At 33.7% G+C, this 18,604-nt stretch overlaps 2 protein-coding genes across 2 annotated transcripts; one reads left to right on the top strand and one right to left on the bottom strand.

Moving 5' to 3' along the window:
- The first annotated feature begins 351 nt into the window (after positions 1-351).
- LOC144548197 (3-ketoacyl-CoA synthase 12-like) lies at positions 352-2,119 on the top strand. The gene has a single exon (XM_078296901.1). The coding sequence runs from the start codon at positions 495-497 to the stop codon at positions 1,896-1,898; it is 1,404 nt and encodes a 467-aa protein (XP_078153027.1). The 5' UTR covers positions 352-494; the 3' UTR covers positions 1,899-2,119.
- A 10,292-nt stretch (positions 2,120-12,411) lies between these two features.
- LOC144548218 (3-ketoacyl-CoA synthase 3-like) lies at positions 12,412-13,849 on the bottom strand. Its single transcript, XM_078296924.1, has one exon. The coding sequence runs from the start codon at positions 13,800-13,802 to the stop codon at positions 12,480-12,482; it is 1,323 nt and encodes a 440-aa protein (XP_078153050.1). The 5' UTR covers positions 13,803-13,849; the 3' UTR covers positions 12,412-12,479.
- Between the last annotated feature and the right edge of the window lie 4,755 nt (positions 13,850-18,604).

Raw genomic sequence — 18,604 nt, 5'->3', positions numbered from 1 at the left:
TTTTCATTAATATTATGGGTCCAATAATTAATTATTTGTTTGATTAACCAAAATATGATCTCTAATTAATTATATAAACCCTAAATGATGGTCTTTTTCAGTTTGAGTTGGACTGATTAATCAATTGACATGCATTGGTTGCACTTACAGCCTAGAACAAATAAATAAAAAAAGACGATGAATGGGGCCTAACAATATCCTAAATTCCTTGATTATTGACTTAGAAAACAATATTATTTGCAATTATTTTGCAAGATCAATTCCCATGTGACCTACTTAATTAGTTGGTCGTTGGAAGCATTGCGACCGCATTTACTCTCACTTTCTTCTTCACTTACTCTTCTCTCTTCTCTCTTCTCTCTCTCTCTCTCTCTCTATATTTACACCTTCTCTCCCCTTCTCATTTCCCCCACACACTCTAATTGCTTTTCACTTAATTCAAAAAGCAAACACAAGAAATACACACACACAAGAGATACAAAAGGCAGAAAAGAATGGAATTTTTGGCAACCCTCACAACCCTACTTCTCTTCTTCTCTCTCTACCTCATTTTGAAGCATTACTACCTCAAACTTTACACAAATTGCTACTTGATAGACTATGTGTGCTTCAAACCGGCTTCAGACCGGCGTATCACCACTCAGACGAGTGGTCAGATCATTGAACGTAACAAAACACTTGGTTTATCTGAATACAAGTTCTTGCTCAAGGTGATTGTCAACTCAGGTATAGGGGAAGATACATATGGCCCGAGGAACATAATAGAAGGCCGCGAGGATTCACCGACTTTTGACGATGCCATGATTGAAATGGACGAGTTTCTCAACGTGTCGATCGGCGATTTGTTCGCAAAGACAAAGATCTCGCCACGTGATGTGGATGTACTAGTGGTGAACATCTCCATGTTCTCCCCTGCTCCATCCCTTGCGTCCAGAATCTTGAAACGGTACAAAATGCGGGAGGATTGTAAGATTTATAACCTCTCCGGCATGGGGTGCAGCGCGAGCTTAGTATCCGTCGACTTGGTGAGAAACATTTTCAAATCGGGGAAGAAAACCCTAGCAGTGGTTGTCACCTCAGAATCAATCACCCCCAATTGGTACTCTGGCAATGACAAATCGATGATGCTCGGTAATTGTCTTTTTCGATCAGGCGGGTGTGTTATGCTATTGACGAATAACCCGGCAATGCGGTCCCGAGCGAAGATGATCCTAAAGTGCCTTGTCCGGACTCACATTGGGGCGAATGACGATGCACACAATTGTGCGATGCAGAAGGAGGATGACGTGGGTCGGGTAGGGTTCCACCTAAGCAAGGGTTTACCGAAAGCCGCAGTCCGTGCATTCGCAGAAAATCTCAAACATCTTGCACCTAAAATCCTACCTTACCGCGAACTTGCACTGTACATGTACGGAACAGTTAAGCAATTGGTAATTAAGCCCAAACTTGAATCAAATTCCGCAATGGCCCGAATCAATTTCAAGTCAGGGGTCGATCACTTTTGTTTGCACACTGGTGGGTCGGCAGTGATTGAAGCGGTTGGGCGTGCATTGGGGTTGAGCAAGTATGATGTAGAACCGGCTAGAATGACGTTACATAGATGGGGCAACACGTCGGCTAGTAGCTTGTGGTACGTGTTGGGGTACATGGAGGCGAAAAGGAGGCTGAGGAAGGGGGATAGAGTGCTAATGATAAGCTTTGGTGCCGGGTTTAAGTGCAACAGTTGCATGTGGGAGGTGAATGAAGACTTACAAGATGGTGATGTTTGGGAGGATTGTATCAAAAACTATCCCCCACAAACCCTAGTTAATCCTTACTTGGAGAAATATGGATGGGTCAATGAAGATACTGAAGAGACTTTTAATCGTGAAGAGAGGATGGAATCTTTGAAATGGTAACACATAACTGAGAGTTTCTTCTTGTTGTTGTTGTTTTCCTTTTTTTTTTCTTTTTTTTTGTTACTGAAGTGTGAAATTAATTAAATTTGTTTGTTAAGGATAATTGAAATAATTGTGATTGAAGTTAGATATGTCTGCAACTTGAGATATGGTAATTGGATTATCTCTGTACTTGTGGAAATATTGGTAATTAAATGTTACATGTAAGGATGATTTGATTGTATCACACATAAATAACTGGATTTAATTGCAACTTTTATACCGAATTTTTTTTAAATACCATAATAATAAAATAAATAAATAAACTAAAACACCCTCGTTTTCGGGAAATTTCACATTTATTGGGGCCGTAGATTGGCTCTTACAGCCTGAATAAATGTGGAATTATCTCAAAACGGAACTGTTTTGGTTTATTTATTTTTTTATTACGGTATATAAAAAAATTTCGGACTTTTATATACAGAGATGTATTCAGGGTGGTGTTCTTATTCATTTGGCAAAATGGAAATTGCGTGAGAGAACACACAATCATGCATGATCGTTACAATAATTAATTTGCATGGAAAATGACACCTAATTAATTAATCACCTGTAAATTTGACAAAGCCTAAATAAGTATAACAAATCCATATGAAATTAAGTTGACCTTCATTTTGCTTTTTTTTTTTTGGTGGTGTCTTGTTATATGTCTGAATCTTGATTAATTAAACTATATTATATTATCCACACGGTACTACATAATGTGTGGCTTGAAAATTATATTTGTAATTAATGGTTGATTGAGATGCGAATGAAATCTGGAAAACAGCTGGAACTAATATATATTTTCAGCTAATTGGTGCAATTAGGCAAGAGATTCTGAAACTTCTTTTGTTATTTGCGAAAAATTCAAGATCTTATTTGAGAAAATATTTCAAATTTGAGGTTCAACCTAGAAATTGTCTAATTCAAGATGGTTCTGAATCTGTCAGTACAAAACAAATATTTTGTTAGGCATTTTTAGAAACATTTCTCTACATATTTTTTTTTTCTTAATTTGGGTTTATTTTATCTCTATATCATGCTGATCATAATTTACCAGTACGGTAGTCCTGATGATATATAACCAGGTACCAGAACTGTTGGTACTTTTGTCTCTATGTCATGCTAATCATAATTTTGGTGCCTCTTTTATGTCAATATAAGATGATTAGATTTGTGAAAGGGAAAGATTGTTCTAGAATTTAATTTCTGAAAAAAGAAGTTGCCTAACCAAAGCAGGTATGCAAAATCCAAATGTGCTGAAACCAAGTACCATATTCATTTTACCAGAATTTTTTATTTATATAAAATATTATCAAATAATAAAAGGAAAGATAAAAAGTAACTTAAAATTTTGATGTTTAGATGAACCGGAATTTTATAATATTTTCTATTTCTCTCATTTTACACTGTTTGAAAATCTTTCCAGGTTGAGAAACACTTGTGGTCCTCCTCAACTTTTTAGTTTATTTCTAATAAATCGATTTGTTATTGTTTTGTTGGTAATATCTTTCTGACAGGTCCAAATATTACAGAAATGACAGAGTCGGTACAGAAATAGTTTGCATGAAAGAAAAAAAAAAAAAACAGAACTCAACGGCTCTTTCTGCTGAAATAGTTTACAATGTTCACTCCTTTTCCAATTTTTTTTAAAAAAATGTTCTCTACTTTTTATACAGTTACTGTAATTAAAGCTAACAAAATACCATGTTTCCAAACATTTTTCTGGTAAGATCCGCACAGATGATTCACATTTTTCTGGTAAAAAAAAGTAAAATACAAGGGCAAGGCTCCCCTGCTTTAGTTTAAACCTACACAATTATTGAGATTAGTGGAGATTTAAAAATGTTGGCTGTAAATCCCCTGCTCCACAATTAATCAAACAGAGCATGCAAATGAAACCATGGGCTGCCTTTAATTATTATCTAGCCGAATGTGGGCCCGCTTTAAGTCGGCTGCAGAAAATGCTCGTGACCACACTTAATTTTTTTGTAGGAAGGCCACTTAAATATTTTCTAAATCATGAATTTATTACTTAATTTTGATTTGTTATCATTCAAGTTTTATATTGTTCCAATTAACTAACACTGTTTAATTACTTGTATTAATACAAGCAAAGAATAGATTTTTACCAGCTAGCTAGCTTTGATGCAAGTATGCAACAATTGATATCATGGGATAAGTATTGCTCATTTGCTTGTATAAACCCCAAAACAAAACACTATGAAGATGACTGTTCATACGAAATTAAATTGATAAATGACAAAAATGTAGGCATCAATTTAATGGCATAGTCATTTGCCAGATAATGCGAGACAGTTTCAATTCAAATCCAGCTCAGGTACCCTTTGGCTTCATTTGACTTGTATCAAGTTCATTTAAAAAAAATTAATTGTTCATTCAAGGCTTGCCACCCCAACCCTTAACTTATTATTTTTGGCAAAACCTTTCTCCTTCCCTCAAAATTAATTTTAATAATCTCCAATTTCTGTCTCTAACTTTTGATTGTGTGACAACTTATCTTTCTTTAGAGAGTTAGTTTTGATTCAGATTATTATATTTTAATAGAACTGTATATCTGTAATTTTTTAAGTTTGAGATAAATAATATATTGCTTGATAAAACTATAATTTCTTTTTTGAAAACCTTTGCAGAGGTTGCAAAGTTGTCAGGGAGAATTAAATTCTCGATCTTTCAATAACCAACAATCCTATAAGATTATTTTTTCATATCTAACCGTGCTACCTCTCTTTTCATAAAACTATAATTTCAAACGGTAAAGATTATTGTTTATTATTTATAATTTTTAGATTTCATGCAGTATGTTATTGTTTTCTAAATTTATATAATTTTTTTTTTCAGAAACTCATCAAATTAAACTGTGGACAATATTAACAAAAAAACTAATTTTTTTATGAGGGTGATGATTGTCATAAATAAAAAAGTTCAATGTTTTTGCAAATGCGCAACTACAAGTAGTGTGAGGTGAGTCCATTTTTTCTCGGAACCGGTTCCGCTGCTTTTTTGGAGAAAAACAGTAGATTCGGTTCCGATTATCTCAAGTGTGGAACATACAGATGGAAGTATGAAATCCACAGGAAAAAAATTGTTAACACGAATGTAATGACGAGAAATGTGCGGGAATTTAATTAATGTCAATTAAATCCAAAATTAGTTACATGAACTAATTTTGCTGTTAAAATTTTGCACGTTACCAGCTAAATAAGGATCGACCTTTTTCTTTATTGATATATCTAGAATGCTTAATTTATAATTCAGTTGTATATATAATTATAAAATGAATAAATACATACAAATTTGGGTCCCAATAAAAATTTGCATTTTCGTATGGCTGATGCTGAATAACAAGATCCTTACCCAAGAAGTTCTAGTGACCCGTACGTGGTTGCTCAGTCCAGACGAGCTATCAGCTATGCGACTCCTCATCAACAAAATCTAAAGATCACATTATGTGGAGTTGTCCATATACTAAAAGCTAGGTTCTAGCAGAGCTTCCTTGCGCACTACAATATTCATTTTCATCTGGAGGGAGTTATTTGTAATAGATGGGATTGTGGCTCAACCAGGTTTAGTTCGACAGGCTCCGCTGCGAACAAATGTGGTGTGGGCAACAGGAGTGTGGGTTTTGTGGCGGGAGAGGAACATAAGTTTCTTCTCTAACAAGTAAGATAGCTTTTAAGATCTAGAAAAACTATGTAGAATTATTATAAAAGAAAAGTGATTAATAGCGTTATAATTTTATTGCTCAATTTTTTTTAGCACATTGATTTTTTGTATTTTTAATTTTACAAGCCTCTTGTAAAAGACAATATTAATGAAATCAAAACTCTCATTTTTTCTCAAAAAAACAGCATTATAGCTTTTGAGATTCGAAAAAACTATAGCGCAGCTATAGTTGACTATTTAGAACCCTGCTAACAAGAGAAAACCGGTGTATACATTAATTAATGATAGAATGCTCGATATACTTTTTTGGTTTTTTGGCTTCAAGGGAGTTGGGACTAGGAGGGGAATTCTAGATCATGGTGGGATCTATTGTGCCCTCTTGGTGGCAATTTTGACTAGCTAGATATAATTGTATTTTATGTTATCTCCATTCTTATATTATGCACGTAGTTGTCCTGATCTGTCAACGGCTGAGATGGAAAGATGAATTTTTGAATTGAATATCAACCCTCCAATCACATAATATGTCTTCTTTTGATTAGATATATCTATTTTATGTGTAGAAGTCTAAATTTAGTTGAAAACATACTCGCCACACAAACTGCTACATAGTTTGTCACAATTAAAATTGAATGAATCTCTAGCAATCTATTTTCTTATTTCTTCTTAGAGCTATTTTTTATTCTTGTAATTAAATTATTTTATTATTTTTTTGTTTCCTCCGTTTCAATTCTCCTCTTCCTCTATAGTTTCGACAATGAAAATGGAAACCATCATATCTTTTCGAATTTTGTTTAGGACTACTGTATCTTTGTGAATAGATGAATAGCATATTAGCATATCTTGTGCTGATGTTTACATTAAAAAAAAAATTTATGCTGATGGAAACAATCATATCTTTTCGATTTGGAGAGAAAATGAAGAATATCTAAAACTTTTGTATAGAGAAATTATATGGAGATAAATTTCCATTGTTAAAATAATTTTCATGAAGAATATATATGTAGAGAAAATTCTTATTTGAATCATTTAATCATTTAATGACATGTTTTGTTTGTGGAGAAAATTAGATATTAAATTTCAATGATACTTCAAAAAAAAATTTCATGTTATATTTGATCTATTTTTTTTTATTTGTTATGGTTTCTTTAATTGTTATTTATTATTTGAATTTCTTTTTTTTTTCATTCGTGTCTCTTATTTTCATTTAAATATATTTTTTCTTAATTTTATGTGAATGTAAAATAAAAATGTATCTTCATATTCTATTCAATCTTATAATATATCTCCATTGCAACGCACGTGCAAGATACTAGTAGAGTATAATGGGCCTTTGTAAATAATTTTTTTATTAATAAAAAAATTGTTAGCGTCACTTCACCACCAATCCTTAAAAAAAAAAATATATATATATATATATATATATATATATATAAGACTGCTTAACGGATTTTGCTGTTAAATTTTTCCTCTTTTCCCCACAATTTTTTTAAAAAAAAATATAGGACAAAAACAAGGTCCATTACCACAGCAAATAATTTAATTGAAATGATTGTGTAGAGAAGTGGGCTCCAACATCTACAGCAAAACTATTTTATTATAAAGTATTTGGGAATTTAAGCCATTTACTATTTCAGTTTCATATAAGTTAATTTAGCCAAAAATGTCACGATTGAAATGTTCTGAGTATTTTTTTTTTTTTTTATAAATTTGAAGGGTAATGATTATTTTAGAATTAATAGCTCTCTCTAGCAACCCTCTCAACTACGAGAGAATGGGAGAGTAATGTGTATTTTAGGTGTGAACATTTTGAGTCTAATTCTTACACTTTTGTTTCAAATTTATAAACTTAAATATGTAAAGAAGATTGAATTGCAAGTACACAATCTATCTTTGTAATAATAAGGTATTGATCCAAAGATTAGAGCAATTGTATTTTCTATTTTAACTAAATTAAAACTAAACTAATGCAAGTAAAAGGGGGGGGGGGGGGGGGGGGGGGGGGAGCGGATCCGAATTGTATCTTTGTAGTAATAAGGTATTGGCCGCAGGAGCTCTATGTCTTTTTGGGGATCATCTGATGAGGAGTGTGGTTAGGGGTGCGGGCAGGGGTGGTCGCACCATCTACTGTGCTTGTCATTTGATGTTTCTGAGAGGTGTGCGGGTTGGCCAGGCCTCACCTTACGCCTCACAACCTCTCTGACTTGACTGGTTTTTGTTTATTTCGATTGAGGCTTCTTCCAAAATGGATACAGTCGCACAAATGCCCCAGATACCGTTCCAATGATTGCGAATGCTCCAAAACTACAAATAAAATAAGCAAACGACTGTAACTTGATTCTTGGTGTATTTCTAAACTAAATTAACCTAAATGCATGGAAATTGGTCAAGTTATTGATATAAAACCCTAGTCAAAAGTGTATATATTTTATGCTTATCAGAGAGTATTCGCGATGTCACTAATAGAAAAAGCACATTTCTGTCGGTATACCCTCGCAGATAGTCAATTTTATTCTCTTTGCAATTTGAGCAAAGAAATTAAAATATCAGAAAAAGGCAGTAGGAGGACAAGTTAAGAAATCTGATACGACAATGCAAGACGGTTTTTTTTTGGGTACAAAAAGTATATTGGAAATCATAATTAATTATCCTTCGTTAAAATCCAATCCAGGTCTTGAAAGCTTTCATATGCATGAAACATATATACAACATAATATTACTTTAAAAATGTGTTTCTCTACAATCCTATGAGGCTTGTTTGTAATTGCATCTCAACATGTCATGTTTATATTTCCAATTGGTAGATGAACTACACAATTAAATGGATCAACAAAAACAACTCATGTGTAAAATAGGCCCATCTAATTTATTTATTATTTTTTAGCATGTAGACGCCTATCTTAAAGTTGGGCCCAAAATGTTTAATGTTACAATGAAGAAAATTCTTTTGGAAGATGTTCTTCAAATCATGAAATTGATTGATGGACTTGGGTTTAGATTAAAAAAATAATTTATATTGGGCCTATGATTTATTCACTTAAATTTTACCGTTAACCTTTTTTTTATGCTTTATCACTCTATGTTGCTTTAATTTTTTGTTAGTATTGTCACTTTTTTTTTTCTGCTAATTAGTTAAGACTTGTTTATTTGCATCAATATCCAGGCATATACTTCAACTGTTAAAATAACAAAATGCTAAATTGATAAAGAGAAAATGCAACACTAGTATTTGCTTAAAAGCCCCTGATTTCATGGAATTTACACAAAGACTGAGCACCGGGGGTTCAAGGAAGCTCGGGTTTCTACTGGTATCTGTTCCAGTGATGGTAAATCTCTTGGGTTTTTTTTGTTCTAATAAAAGAAGTTGCTGAAGCAATATTACAAAAAGTAATAGGAATAGATCAAGAAACACGGCGTGATTGGTTGTCATACTAGTTGCATTTGATCAATATAGCAGTTTTTTCTTACTGATAGCACCCAATTATCAAGAAAGGAACAATTTGCATATACAACCCTGTGATCTCAGAAAATATCACTTGTATCTGGGGAGGGGGGGAAGGACCATCCCGTAGAAATCAGATTCCTTTTTTTGCTTACTATTTGGTCTATGATAACTTTTCTCCAGGACATTTTAGTCTAAGAGGTTGTTTGTGAAATCTGAAACAAAAAAAAAACACTGACAGTGGTATAGAATACAAGGCCATTGTCAATATGATTACGAAATTACCCTCAATTCAAGTCCATCAGTTGAGTTTCATGCTGGTTCTAAATTTAAGCGCAAGTCAGGGGCAAAATAGTCAACTCTGTACAAAATTGAATTATGTGTACTGTGTTCCTTCATTCTGACACTTTTTCACCGTCTTTCCTGTAAACTCTCTTGCATATACTTTTTCATTCAAAAATTGTTAATTGTTCTTTCTCCCATACAGCAGTTGAGGAATCCAGATTAAGATCTGTTATAACTGACAATGCCAGTGAATACTTGTCCTCTGAAGGCATGGTCTGAATTTTTTTTTTTGTTCTTTTGTACACATGACCAGAATCCAATTTTCATAAAATACTACTTATAGATCTTTAATTTGATTTTTTTTTTGGTTACACTCTGAAAATTTAATCCAATACATATCAGTTATTGGTATAAGGTCTGGGTAGATGTATCGGGGTAACATATATAGATCTGAACTAACCATTTGCCAACTTGTATCGGGGTAACATATATATTCAATACTTGCTTGTGCTGGTGCTGCCCAATTTTAATAATAACATCCATTTGCCAACTTGTTAAAACTTAAAACCCCACACAACTGCTACACAGTTAGATTTGTACGGAGTGCTATTTTCTCCTGGTAGCAATCCAAATGGAGGTCAGCTCAACAAGTCAAAATGTAATGACTGGGTGCAATTTTTTCAGAACAAGAATAGAGGGCTATTCGGAATAGCAATGTGCATCCAAACAATATTTTTTACTATTCGGAATAGTTAGAATAACTACTATTCTCTATTCCTTGTAAATGTTGTAATAACTACTATTTGAAAATATGAAGAGAGAGAAAAAAAAATATATGGATTACCGCTAACACAGTTCCGAAATTATAAAATTTATATCAGTTCTGTTATCTCCATGTCGTGACAATTCATTTGAGACTACATTTATCTATCTTTTCTCTTAATTAGCACCACACTATTATTTATCGGTTACAGCTATATATTCACTATTCCAAATGTACAATTCAAACAACATTTTTACTAATCAGAATAACACCATTTTTATACTAATCTGAAAATCACTATTTATTTTCTATTCTCACTTGCTATTCTTAAATTTCACTATTCTAGCTATTCTAACTTCTATCCAAACGTAGGAATACTGGAATAGCTCGTAAATATATATATATATATATATATATAGAGAGAGAGAGAGAGAGAGAGAGAGAGAGAGAGAGAGAGAGATGGGCTATGGTGCATTGCAATGCATGGAGGGATTTGTGCATTGGACCATAAATCTAAAATTCAAAATCCAAATGACCGATCCAAACCGTTCATCTTGTTCTCCATATTAATATGTGCTTGGAGACCAAATTTTACATTTTTCTGAATTTTTTTACTATTTATTAAGTATTTTACAAAATTGTTGATCCAACGGTGGCTTAACAAAACAGTAAAATCAGCAGCCACCGTTGGATCAACAATTTTGTAAAATACTTAATAAATAGTAAAAAAATTCAGAAAAATGTAAAATTTGGTTTCCAAGCACATATTAATATGGAGAACAAGATGAACGGTTTGGATTGGTCATTTGGATTTTGAATTTTAGATTTATGGTCCAATGCACAAACCCCTCCATGCATTGCAATGCACCATATAGCCCATCTCTCTCTCTCTATATATATATATATATATAGGAATATGCTAATATGCTATGCGTAGCATAGAGGGCCTCTGTGCAATTGCTCAATATTTGACTTTTCAAAATCCTAACGGTCGATCCGAACCGTTCATCTTGTTCTCCATATTAATATGTGTTTGGAGACCAAATTTTACATTTTTTGAAATTTTGTTACTATTTTTTTAGATTGATTGAAAACTGCTGTTTTCAGCAAATCTGGACCATAAAAAAAACGATTTTCAATAAATCTAAAAAGATAGTAAAAAAATTCCAAAAATGTAAAATTTGGTATCCAAACGCATATTAATATGGAGAACAAGATGAACGATTCGGATCGACCGTTAGGATTTTGAAAAGTCGAATATTGAGCCGTTGCACGGAGGCCCACTATGCTACGCATAGCATGCTAGCAGGTTCCTATATATATATATATATATATTATAGAATGTAGCATTTGACAAAAAAAGTACTGTATAGTGGTCTTGAATTCCATGTTCTAGAATTTAAATATCTTACCAGTTCAGATAGTAGGCACTGGCTAGTTGTGTTTATTTCAAAAATGGAAAGTTGGCATTTAGTAAAACACTTATCCACGATGTCAACAATATTGAAAGAGACACATAATTAAGACGCTACACGTTGTAGCCATGCACAGTATTCTGATAACATTTGCAAATTCTATATCTTGTTTCGAGAAGATATGATTAGATATGCTGGGCCAAGTACTTCGATAGGGAAAGGTTGCTTTAACGGTTAAGACTTTAATTAGAGTTATCCCTTTAGAGTTTAAAAAAATTGCTTTATTTCACTTTGAAAACTGCTATGTCTACTAATTTCTAACATAAAATGTAGGCAATTTTTAAAACAAAAGAGGCTCGTTGACTATATATGCAATTTATAGCTCCATAAATATTACATATTTACATATACAGCAAAAAATTATTAAACAAGTTATCTTTGCAGAGAGCTCCAATATTGATTTTAAACAACAACATATATAGAAAGAAAACAGAATAAAGGAAAATATACATCTCTAACAAAAATTAAAGGAATAATAAATACTTCAATACATTTTTTTTTTTTTAAACCTGATAGTGGCTATCAGTATAAATACAGCAGTTATATATTACAAAATACTACAAATATAAATCAAAATAACAACTAAAACAAAAAAAAATACTTCAATACATGACAGACAATATTGACAGATAATATTGCAGGACCATAAAAACACACAATCTCAATATCATCTCCAAGCTACAAATTGTAGATTTGTAATTTATTAGTAGCAAGTACGGTGTACCTATCACTTTTTCTCTAATTAATCAATGCATGACTTTCCAGTGGTAAAAATAAATTTGTATCTGTTGAAACTTCACATATCCTCTTATGGTTTATTGTTGTTGTTGTTTTTTTTTTAAATTCCTCAAACCGTTTTTCCCTATCAAAAGTTTCCTCTGTATCCTCGTTGATCCATGCATACTTCTCTAAGGGTTGACTAGGATTTGTGGGGGGTAATCTTTGATACAGTCCTCCCAAACATCACCATCTCCCAGATCTCTACAGACTTCCCAAAGACAACTGTTGCACTTGAACCCTGAACCAAAACTGATCATAAGCACTCTATCATTTCTTTTCAATCTCTTTTTTGCCTCCATGTACCCCAACACATACCATATGCTACTTGCCGACGTGTTACCCCACCGGTGCAATGTCATTCTTGCTGGTTCTACATCGTATTCACTCAGCCTCAGAGCACGCCCGACAGCATCAATCACTGCGGTGCCACCGGTATGCAAGCAAAAGTGATCTACCCCTGACTTGAAGTCGATTTGAGCCACCAATGTGTTGAGCTTGGTATTTCGTTGAACCACCTTTTGCTTCACTATGCGGTAGACTAACAGTGCCATTTCACGATACGGGAGAACTTTAGGCATGAGACGCTTCAAATTTTGTGAAAAAGCATGTACCGCGGATTTTGGGAGGCTCTTGCTTAGGTGCACACCAACCCGACCCATGTCGTCTTCTTTCTGTACAGCGCTATTGAATGCATCGTCATTTGCCCCGATGTGAGTCCGAACAAGGCACTTGAGCCTCATCTTGGATTGAGACCGCATTGCAGGGTCATTTGTTAATAGCATTACGGACCCGCCACATCGAAAAAGGCAATTACCAAGCATCATTGATCTGTCATTGCCGGAATACCAGTTAGGGCTAATCGATTCTGATGTGACGACCACTGCTATGGTCTTTTTTCCAGATTTGAAGATGTTTTGTACCACATCAATGGCTACCAAGGTTGCACTACACCCCATGGAAGACAGATTGTATGTCTTCACATCCTTCCGCATGTTGTACCGGTGCACGATTCGTGAAGCTAGGGAAGGGGCAGGACAGAAAGTGGAAATGTTAACCACCAGGACATCCACATCGCTCGGCGAGATATTTGTTTTCACAAATAAATCATGAACCGTGACGTCCAAAAATTCATCCATTTCTTGTATGGCATCATCAAGCGTTGGTGATTCTTCACGTCCTTCGATGATGTTTCTCGGGCCATACGTTCTTTCACCGATACCTGAGCCAACAAGCACCTTTAGTAAGAACTTGTATTCTGCCAAACCAAGGGTCTTGTTGCGCTCCATTATTTCACCACATTTTCGGGTGGTGATTTCCCGGTCCGATGATGGCTTGAAGCACACATAGTCTACCAAGTAGCAATTTGTGGAGCGTTTGAGGATGTAGGACTTGTAGAGAAGGTATAGTGAATAGAGGAGAAATAAAACAGTGAGGGTGGCCAAAACTTCCATCAAATAAAATCTCTGTGTGATCTCGCTGTCTTTATAATTTTTGTGTTTTCTTTTCTTTTGAGAGAGAGAGAGAGAGAGAGCTCAATGTGTCGTGCTCTTTAAATACAACTCAAATTACTGAGTTGCTGGAAATGAAGAGTTACATAATGAATAGGATTTGAGCATGATATATATATAATATATTGTTTGGTTTTGAATTAATAATAATACGTACGTACAGGTATTATATAAGTGGAATATAATATCCATGTTCCTATTAAATTTGATTGTGACATCTTTCGCTCGGCTCGTAGTACCCGATTGCTTCTCTGGTTGCAACAATCGTGTTGGAATTTCTTTGCTTTAATGAGTAACAGTACTTGTAATGTGTGATTTCGTAAATTCGTAATACAGGAAATACCTTTTTGCTAAATTAATTTTATCACTGAAACTAAAAGAAATCAAGAGATGCTTGCAACATTTTTTCTTTTTTCTGGGAGTAGAATTATAGTATTCTTGAGTTGGCCAAGTCTTTTTGATGAACTTAACTCTATGATCTATAGAATTAGTTTGACAAACGACGTAATATGTTAAAATCAATGTACGTACATGTTTTTGCATTCAAAATTTATAAATTTAAGAATTAATTTAGTATAAAGTCAAACGGTCAGAAATGATGAAAAATGAAAGTATTAAAATTAATTTATAAAAAATAAAATTGACGCTTGACTTCAATACAACAGAAAAGAGCATCAGCGACTGTATCAGCGGCTGGTGCTGACACCGGTCACTGATGCTCAATTTCTCAAAAAAAAAGGAATTTCACTGAAAGGTTTTTTTTCTTTTATCACTGAAATTTTGGGATTAAAAAAAACGCCAATGACCTTTCTTCTCTGCGCGCCATAACCTCAAACCCTTCTCCGCTAATACGAAATCGATCGCGAAAACCCCAAACCTCTCTCTTCTCCAAAATCGATCGCCATAACCTCAAACCTCTCTCTTCTCCAAAATCAATCGCCTCTCCCTCCTCCTTCTCCGTGCGCCATAACCCCAAACCTCCGGTGCCGATCGCCTCTATCTCCTCCGACGCCTCTCCCTCCTCCGGTGCCTCTCAAGTGGCTTCTCTCCACTGTCTGCCGTCGTCTCTCTCCTCCCAGGGCATCACCGTCTTTTCTCCAGTTTCACTGAATTAAATTGACATCAGCAACAAGTTACATGCCTTTTTTATAAAATCAAATAGTGAAGGGTTTTATTATCTGAGATATATTTTATTTTTTATTGAAATGATTTTTGAAAATGATTGTTGACCCCTCTATATTTAAATCAGCCCCTGTTGAGATATTCCACTATGAAAATCAGTTATATGATAAATGTCAATACCATATAATGCAACATAGATAATTGATTTTGATTGGATTTTCTGAAATTGAGTAATGAAAATTTGCTACCACCAAAATACAATTTGGAATAATAGCAGATGATGGGATGTTGGCTTTCTGTCTACTGTGTTGCAATAATTTAGTCAAAAAGAAACTTGAAATGCAGCTGGATGAATCTTCTCTAAACTGAAATTGTATGATAATTAGCAAATAGTATTAGTCGTCGGCAAATAGTTGTAGCCTCTAAAATCACATGACATATCAGCGTCCACGTCAAATTTCTCTTTCATAATTCAATGCTATTTATTAATAATCACATTCTAACTTTATATATTAGTTAGTAGAGATGGGTTACGATGAGTTGCGAAGTAGCGCGACTATTTTACTTCACACTCATATTTTGCGATTTGAAAATTCAAATGACCGATCCGAACCGCTCAACATAATCTCCATATTGAAATGTGCTTGGAGACCAAATTTTACATTTTTTCGAATTTTTTTACTATTTATTAAGCAATTTTGAAAATCGCTGATCCGATGGTCCAGAAATTTTTACTGTTTTTTACTGTTCACAGCAAAACAACAGTTTTCAAAATTGCTTAATAAATTGTAAAAAAATTTCAAAAAATATAAAATTTGGTCTCCAAGCACATTTCATATATGGAGATTACATCTAACGGTTCGGATAGGTCGTTTGGACTTTCAAAATAAAAATATGGCGTGAAGTAGAAACGCGTTTTATTTCGCAACTCACCGTAGCCCATCTCTTAGTTAGTATATAGATAGGGGAAATAATGTATAATGTATAATGAGGATTAATACTTTTGATATATATTCAAATCAACATTGGAGAAGGTGATAGTAGTTCATGAAGTTACATTTGTAGATTGGTATTCTCATTTGTAGATTGCTCATGAGATAACTTTACTTTGTTTTTGTAGGTAACTAATTAATGATATAAGGACGAACTTGATAGGGTGAAAATCAATACTAATAATATTTATAACCCTAATATCTACTTACTGTTGATTCACAAGCGTATGAATCTACCGTGTAGTATATATTAGGGTGTCGATCCGCAGAGATGGTGTATTAAGAGATCTAAGATGTAAACTAAGGTCTAGGTTATCGGACCTTTTAGGTTGATTGGTTGTGTTCAGTTGTTTGATTGTTGGTTTCTCAGTTGTCATGTTGGATTACAACAAAGAAATAGTAGTAGATTAAGTGTTTTAGAAGATGGACTTCTAGGGAATCAGACATTATATCATTCAAACTTGTTTAATCTAGGTTCTGGTTGTCATAACAATAGCACACGGTTCTGTCACCATCCGCATGTTATTGTTAATACATGTCAGTTGCAAAGTTACTCAATAGCATGCAGCTTTGTCACCATCCGCACACGTTTGGGTAACCATACAAACTCTGGTTTCAACTCCAGTCGAAATCGCACATAGTTTGATCAGAACCGCACACGCCCTGTACTAGTATCAATGCGATCTGAGAGCTGCTAATCTTATTCTAGTGTTGACCGCCTGTCGGTCTAACCAACACTCTAACTGAGTAAGCCCCTGTCGGTGTACTTAGTTCAGTTGCATGAAGATTTATGATAAGTCTTAATTACCAATATTTCACAATACCAATAATCAAGATTACTCCACTATTAGTCATAGAATGCGACATTCGTCTGCTAAACCATATCCTAATAGGTTCCTTAACTGTAATTCAAATACAAGCAGTCACCTCTCGGTATGTTCCACTTTGTATTTAAGATACTTATATTCTTTGGATATTGGTTAACCCCAATTAGGCATGAGTGGATTACGTACTCCAAACACACGATGTCACTTTAAACACACAATAAATAATAATATAGAGCCTGTTCGGCTAGGGCAGAATAGAGGAATTAGAAGGAATTGGTGTTCTATTCCTGCCGAACAGAAACAAAATGAGTTGGAATAGAAGGGTTGGAATAAAGCATTCTTCCTCTTTTCTCAATTCCAGAGGGGAGATGGAATTAGGAATTAGGTTGGAAAAGTAATGAAAAATGACTATTTCTACCCTTTATTTTGCTGACATGGCAATTTCATTCCCATTTAATATTCTCCCATCCTTTGTTCTTTGACACGCTTCCAGAGGAGAAATACCATTTCTCTCTATTTACTCCCGATCATTATTTCTAACAATTTGGATAGAGATTTGTGAAACTAATACTACAAGATTGAAGGACACATATTGCTCTTTCAAATGAGATCAATCTTGTTCTTTCCATTTTTTCTCTTGCATGTGATGCTTTCTTGTTCAAATTATTTTGGTCAGGTTGATGGCTTGATGCTTTCTTTTGATACCTTTGAGCAAAAATGGTTCTAACTAAGCATATGATTTGAATAAAAGTTTTTTTTTTTATATTTGATCTTCTCTAATATGTGTACAATGCGATACTTTTATAGAAATCTAATCAGCTATTAATTACAAATTACAAATTAGCCATAGTTATCGGAGAGAACTGAAATTACGCTTAGACAGGTGTATAGAAATCTACACTGGGAATGTTGGAGCTGTTGGAGAAGAAAGGTGTGACTCTCCATTTGTGCAACAATGGACAACTCCATTTCATGTTTAATCTCATTATTTTTCGAATTATATATTTTTTTTCTTGTTCCTTTAGCTTAACAAAAATTGAAAACAAACGAAATATCATGTGATGATTAATTTTGTTTTTTTATTAGTTTTTATTAATTTATTGGTGCCAACTTTGTTATGGATTTTAATTAATTTGTATTGATGTTTGCTCTAAGATTTAATCATTGTTTTATATTTCTTGATGGAATTTTTTATTTGTTTACATTTCATTGACAATTTTTTAGGTAAGCAGTACAAATATATACAAAAAGTCAATAAGACTATAATGAGATGGGCTACGGTGAGTTGCGAAGTAAAACACGTTTCTACTTCACGTCGTATTTTTATTTTGAAAGTCCAAACGACTGATCCGAACCGTTAGATGTTTAATTCATATTTAAATGTACTTGGAGACCAAATTTTACATTTTTTGAAATTTTTTTACTATTTATTAAGCATTTTTGAAAATTGTTGTTTTGCTGTAAACAGTGAAAAACAGTAAATTTTTTTGGACCATCAGATCAGCGACTTTCAAAATTTCTTAATAAATAGTAAAAAAATTCCAAAAAATATAAAATTTGGTCTACAAGCACATTTTAATATGGAGAACAAGATGAACGGTTCGGATCGACGTTTTGAACTTTAAAATTGCAAAATATGAGCGTGAAATAAAATAGTCGCTTTACTTCGCAACTCACCGTAGCCCATCTCGACTATAATAGTAACTTCTCTATTAATTCATATTTTATAACTTTATATTTCCACAATTCCAATTGTCAAGTTTGCCAAACGTAAATGGAATACTTTGAAAGAGTGACCAATTCT

This window comes from Carex rostrata, chromosome 32 (genome assembly GCF_964058835.1).
Source record: "Carex rostrata chromosome 32, lpCarRost1.2, whole genome shotgun sequence".
NCBI classification, from domain to species: Eukaryota; Viridiplantae; Streptophyta; class Magnoliopsida; order Poales; family Cyperaceae; genus Carex; species Carex rostrata.
The sequence above is the reverse complement of the archived record's forward strand: the minus strand, read 5'-3'. Positions and strand labels throughout refer to the sequence as shown.